General features: G+C 39.3%; 1 protein-coding gene across 1 annotated transcript; it reads right to left on the bottom strand.

The window, feature by feature from the left end:
- Positions 1 to 5,382: 5,382 nt before the first annotated feature.
- On the bottom strand, positions 5,383 to 6,351 carry LOC306750773 (olfactory receptor 52D1-like; the record flags this gene model as incomplete). Its single annotated transcript, XM_079234247.1, has 1 exon — positions 5,383 to 6,351. The coding sequence occupies one exon, from the start codon at positions 6,349 to 6,351 to the stop codon at positions 5,383 to 5,385; it is 969 nt and encodes a 322-aa protein (XP_079090373.1).
- Between the last annotated feature and the right edge of the window lie 161 nt (positions 6,352 to 6,512).

The following is a 6,512-nucleotide window of genomic DNA, read 5'->3' as shown; positions in this document are numbered from 1 at the left end:
TTTACAATTTGCCCCTGAAAATTGCAAGAAGTTGAGGAGAAGAGGAATAACTGTATTTATTAAGTGTTTAATGTACAAGCATGCTTTGTATAACTAAAACACATTACCATGCCATTGGAAATTGACTGTGTCATATTGTAGCTACATTACTTTTTTATTGAATAAAGTATGGCAAGGGCACACAACGGTAAGACCCGTTGTTAAATATTTTGTCTCATATTCACATTTTAGAAGACTATTTCTCTAAGTCTAAATCTAAGGTTGACTAAGAGGATGATAATATGCAAATACAATACACATGCACTCAGTGTACGTGAAGCCCCAGGCTTTCCTATTCTGTAGGGAACCGTATTATAAGTATGTACACAAATATAAATTATGGAGTCTCATATTTCCATAAAGGTAAACCTGTTGGAGTTGAAACAGGAATACATTGTTCCACTTCAACTGGTTTAAGATGCAGAAAGGTGACTTAATAACAATGGAGGACCGGCTGCAGTGCTGTAATGCAAGGTTCACTCCAGACACAATAATAACTGTACAGCTGAATCATGCAAGGCTGACACCTATAACGAACACAAAGAGAAGACACATTTATACCTTGTCGTGGCCTGTATGATGGCCTCTGCCTTTAAGCTAAAATAGCACAACATTACCTTTGAAGTTACTTAAGATTTTATGTTTTTACACATGCCTTTGTTGACAAACAATAGTCGACTTGATGGAAGCATGACGGAAATCACATAAAATAGTTGCATACATATGAGGATCCTGATTATGGCAAGCTGGGCCTAGAATGTATTTGTAATATGTTGAATCATTAGCTCTGTGCACAATATACAATAAACAGACAACACGCGATGCACAATTCAAATGTATGATTCATGTAAAAAAAAAAAAAATCATGTCTCTGAATATTTTCAATAAAAAGAGGAGGCAAATTAATGTAATGATAGGATATCACAAGCAGGGACTGGAATATTTGGGCTAAATTAACTGTAGAAAATTATACAAATAGAACACTATAATCAGTACGCTCTATCAAATAACATTTACAAATTCAGATATAACAAAAAACTATATTCACTGTTGGGTCATATATAATTTATATTGCACTACACATGTATTATTTAGGATCGAAACATAACAAATGTGATTAATCTACATAGAGAGACAGGATATTGTTATGTAATTTGTTTCCAGAGGTCTCAGCATGCAGAACACACTTTGAATGAACCGTAACATCAGCTCTCTCGACTACATTATTGCCTGCTTTTTCTGCTGAAAAGCCTAAAAAGCTGATTTGAATACTCAGACCGTAGATTGTCGGATTAAGAATGGGCGGGAATATTAAAAAGTACAGAGATAAAAACAACTTGCTTTGGTAAGACAGGTGACTCATTTTAAATCGACTGTGCTATTTCAAAAAGGCATCCGATGAAGTAGTTAGTTACTGCAAGCAGGTGGGGGGTGCACGTGCGGAGGGCTTTGAGCTTGGATTCTCTGAACGACGATACACATATCCTCAGGATGTGTGCGTATGAATAAAAGATCATAACAGATTGTGGAATTATCAATAATGCTACAGATACTAGGCCAACTATGTTAACACTAGATGTGTCTGTACAGGCAAGTTTCACCAGTGAGTTATGTACTTTATTAATCCCCATGGGGAAATTTGGTGTCGAGTAGCAGCAATTCAAAGACAGAAAATAAGATATCAAAACAGCAGGGATGAAATATATATACAATAATAATACTAATAAAATAAAATAAAAATAAAATAAAATTATCTGGGATGAAAGAAAAGCACAGTATTCATTTAGGAATTAAATAAAACATGGCCTTCCCTCCCTCATCAAGCCCCACAATATACTTACCCCAGTTCTCCCTTCACTCCTCGCCAGATCGTCAGCTCATATCCGTGGAACGAGTGCTACGGACACTTTTGATTCCCAGCATCTGTTTGTGTGTAACATGTGCTTTCTCCAGCCTCAGTCTCTCAGCTCCCCTTGGAAGCCCCCGGTCACTGCTTTGCCAACCCAACCTGCCACCAGCCCGCATTGGACGCCATGACCGATCCCTCACCTTTTCCACCTCTGGTTCTGTTCAAATAAAGCTAATTGTGTACTACTCCTGCTCTGTTGTTCTTGCTCGTGGGTCCAGCCCCACACAACTATGACAACCACATCATTTGCAAACAAGCAGAGAGGCGATCCCGAGTTCCTCGGACTTGACGTTCTCTATGTGTCTGACTTATTACCGAGGATACGGACAAAGATTCTACTGCAGGCGTACAGAGACTCTCTGCCAAAGTTCAGGTGGGGGCTCAGAGTCTGAAGTATCCTCAACATTTGGTGCAAAAAGCTTGTCCAAACCGTATCATGTTAATGGGTGGGGTCTGGGCTCCATGTCTCGTTGACACAGGGTCAATGGTCTCTACCATAACGGAAAGTTTCTCTACAGCATTTCGTACCCTAAGGCAAAGAAAAACTTTGTTCTTGCAAATGGTTGAGGTTAAGTGCGGCTAATGGGCTAGCAATACCCTATGTAGGCTACTTTGAGTTGGATGTGCAGCTTTGTTATTGCAAAGCAGGGAGTGTTGGAGGTCCGGGATCCCCCACACAATATACCTGCAGTTCTGGGTGTATTAGGAATGAACATTATCAAGGAGTGTTACTAGGAATTGTTTGTACAGCATGGTCCTGCTCTCTTTAACTTACCCTCTGTGTTGCAGGCTCCAACCCCAATTCAGCAAGCTCTCCAGCAGTGTCACCAAGTCCAGACTAACGTCCCTCCTGATCGCTCAGGTCGTGTAAAAGTGAAGGGAGGTAGGGTCTGCAGAATTCCAGGGGTTGCAATGAAATTGGTGGCAGCCACATGCTCCCAACATTACCAACATTACCTGATGCTTTGTTTGAGCCCCTTAGCAATGGCTAACCTTCAGGGTTACTAGCATCCCCAGTGCTATCCTGTGTAATACGAGGTACTGTTTATATCCCCTTTGTATAAATGAAGGGACCCAGGATGTTGTACTCACACGGTTTTAGGTACCTTGAGTCAGGCTCACAGGTCTTGAAGAGGGGGAGATATCAGCCACAGTTTCTTCCCAGACTGTAACCAGTTCAGTGCAGGACAAGATTGCGGCATCTGATCTAACAGCACTCAATGATCAAGAGCAACATCAGGTCCTTACTACAGAAGTACAGTGGTGTCTTTTCTGCACATGGGTTGTACTAATCTCATTTCCCATGACATTCCGGTATTGGATGACGTACCTGTACGTCAGAGGTATAGACGCATTCCCCCGTCAGAGTATGAGGCAGCAAAGACCACATTCACCAGCTCCTTGAGGCACAGATTATCCGGGAAAGTAGTAGCCCTTTCGCCTCTCCCATTGTGCTGGTGAAGAAAAAGGATGGCAGCCTTTGTCTGTGCGTGGACTATTGGCTCTTGAACATCAAGACCCGCAAGGATCTTGCTGGACCCCTAATAAGGGGACCATTGAGTGGAACTCTCTGTTTATCATTTATAGGTTGCTGTTTTGCTTTTGCCCGTTTTGTTACGCCTGTTTTGTTTTGCCAGTCCCAGGTGGCGTTGTTGGTTCCCTTTCATCCTCCCTTCCCCTAGACCCTGTCGCACCACCAAGCACACGCATCTGGCTATTTTGGCCTAAAATCCTCTGTGCGGATATGAGGAAAAGGGTGCAATGTCATGCAACAGTATGTGCTCACAAGTAAAAATAAAAAGGTTGTGATGTGGAACGTAGCCAATATTGTTATTAAACAAAAAAAAAGAAGTCTAAATAAATATTCCCCCCATGATGTGGCGGGTATTAGTCTTGTTCAATTTTGGCTAATTGTTTTTCTAAGATGCTCATTGTCTGCTGTGCAGTGCTTGTAGATTTTCCCATATAGTTTGTTTTAAAAGCAGACACAAAACAGATCATCCACAACGGCAGAAGTGTAACCTCATTTGAGAAATGGAGAGCAGGCTGTTTGTTTAGCACCTGTTAAGAGCAGAGGCACAAACTGTGAATTAAAAACTATGTCCAGCTTTATTAAACATGTCATGCCTGCACACACCTGAAGAACTAAGACAAGATATTAACAAGATATTAGACCCTCTAAATGCAACGGAGGTATTGTCCACATGTCATATTTGAAATGGATTTATTGAATCTGAGTGACTAGTGACTGCAATGTGTGCTTTCTCTTTTCCCCTTTCCCCCCACAGTCTGAATTTCAGTTGCCATTCCACTTGGCTCTGAACTACGTTTGGGCTTTGTGCAGTTTATTCTTGCTTCATTCATTATTTTATCATGTAAATAATGTTTAATGGTCAGGAAATGTACATGAGCTTTTGTTTGTTAGTGGGATATGTTTTCTGAGGCAGCTGCTGCAAAGGTTACTGGAGACTGTTTAGAGGTGTTCAGTAACACACATGCAACAACCTGGGAAACATGGCAGCACCTGATACAACAGGGCTGTGTTGTGAGCCTGTTAAACTTCCTGAACCATAATGCTTGATGGCAGGCGTTTTAAATTGGGCTTTTACTTTAGGACGTGTCCAATTTTACTAAAGTATGAATACAGAATAAATGAAAGACATGCTTTGTGCTGAAAATGTTTTTGCAGTTTCAAAGCTTTGCAGTGGGACACTAAAACTGCAAACCAGTGATTTAAAACAGTTGTTTGGCAAATTAAGATCTCATTTAACTCGATCAACTGCTGCTACAGGTCATCTTAAATACACTTTTAATTGTTGAACAACTGGATGCCCTTTTGTATCCTTTTGAAACACACATACATTCATATGATATTCAGATTTATTTCTGTTGACATTAATGATCAATTAAACTGGTACAGTGCACAATTAAAATTAGCACACAAATGCAGTGCAACAACTTTTTTTTAAAAAATGGACAATATCATTTTAAATGAAAAGTAAAGATAGGGTCAATGATGTGCACAATTTATGCATTATAATTGCGACAAAGTAAATGCAATCCTGTACAATTAAATATTATATGTACCCATAATTCATTTATTTCTGAGACAGAGCAGTGTTTACTACGATCCAAGTGCTTAAAAATATGGCTTTTTATTACTTCCAAATTTGAACCACAACTTTGAGTGAGAAGATCTATTGTTAGATTTTGGTTATCTTTAGCACCATCAAAAATAAAGGTCAAGACTCAAAGGCAAAAAAAAAGGGTTATCGGAACTCAGATGGCCATGTGAGTATAAACACTTAATAAAAAGCATGACTAAGAAATTGTGTTATACACATTTTAATATGAAAAGGTTTTGCCCTCAGTATAGTGTCTGAAGCACTAATAATTATAAATGTCACTACAATGTGAAATAGGTCAGTCTGTATTTAAGCTACAATCACCGCCTTTACTAAGTTTGTTGGCAGGATCTTGTATCGAACTAACAGATTCAGGATATGAACTCTTACTATTTGAGTACCGAGTCCATACAGCACCGGGTTGGCAATCGGTGGAATGACGACAAAGTACAAGGACAGAAATATTCGTGTCTCAATAGAAACAAAAGTCATGTCAAATCTAGTTTGGATAATTTCAAAACAGGAACCTATGGTGTAGTTTAGCAAAGACAACAAATGTGGGACACATGTTTTAAGAGCATTTCTCTGAGACTCCCTTGATAAATTCCTACACACTCTTGCAATTTTCACGTAAGAGAAAACAATCGTCACTACCTGAGGCACAACAAACAAAAGAATAAGTACAAGTCCTACGGTACTAATGTACAATATGCTACTATTTGAACATGAATTTTTGACCAGCTCCATGTTCACACAGTACAGTTTTGGCATGACTTTTCCACAGAAGCTCAGCTGCAAGGTTAGTGAGTAAAAACATGCGAACACAATGAGTGGATATAGAGCTGCTAATGCAACAAGCTTGCCTATCTTTGAATTAGACATCATGCCGTGGTAATGTAGTGGGAAACAGATGGCAGCATATCTGTCGTAACCCATAACAGCTAAAATCAAAAACTCAGCAGCTGCGTATGTGTGTAGGAAATAGACTTGAGCCATACACCACTTCACAACTATTTCATGCGTCTCGGACATGAGCACAACCATAATTGCAGGTAACAACGAAGTGCTGCCATATATTTCATTGATGGATAACATACATGTGAACACATTCATAGGTTGATGCAATGCTTTGTTTTGGTGTATGAGAGTAATGAACAGTGAATTCAAAATGATAGTAATACAGTACAGCAGGAGGAATATAGTGAAGAGGCCATGTTTGTAGTTTGCCATGGCAGTGTATGCAGTCATTGTGAATGTTAGTGCTGTTGTATTGTCCATGTTTCAATCCTGAAAAGAAAGACATGTTGAAATTAAACACAAGTTCACTTGTCAGAACATAAAACATTATCACATACATTTTGTAGAAAAGGAAAAGTAATTTGAACATGATATGAATTGTTGTGAGTTGTTAAAGAAGAGTTGTTGAAGAATTTACACCA

Source organism: Taurulus bubalis (assembly GCF_910589615.1).
Source record: "Taurulus bubalis genome assembly, chromosome: 2".
NCBI classification, from domain to species: Eukaryota; Metazoa; Chordata; class Actinopteri; order Perciformes; family Cottidae; genus Taurulus; species Taurulus bubalis.
Note: the sequence above shows the minus strand (reverse complement) of the source record. Positions and strands in the feature narration are given on the sequence as shown.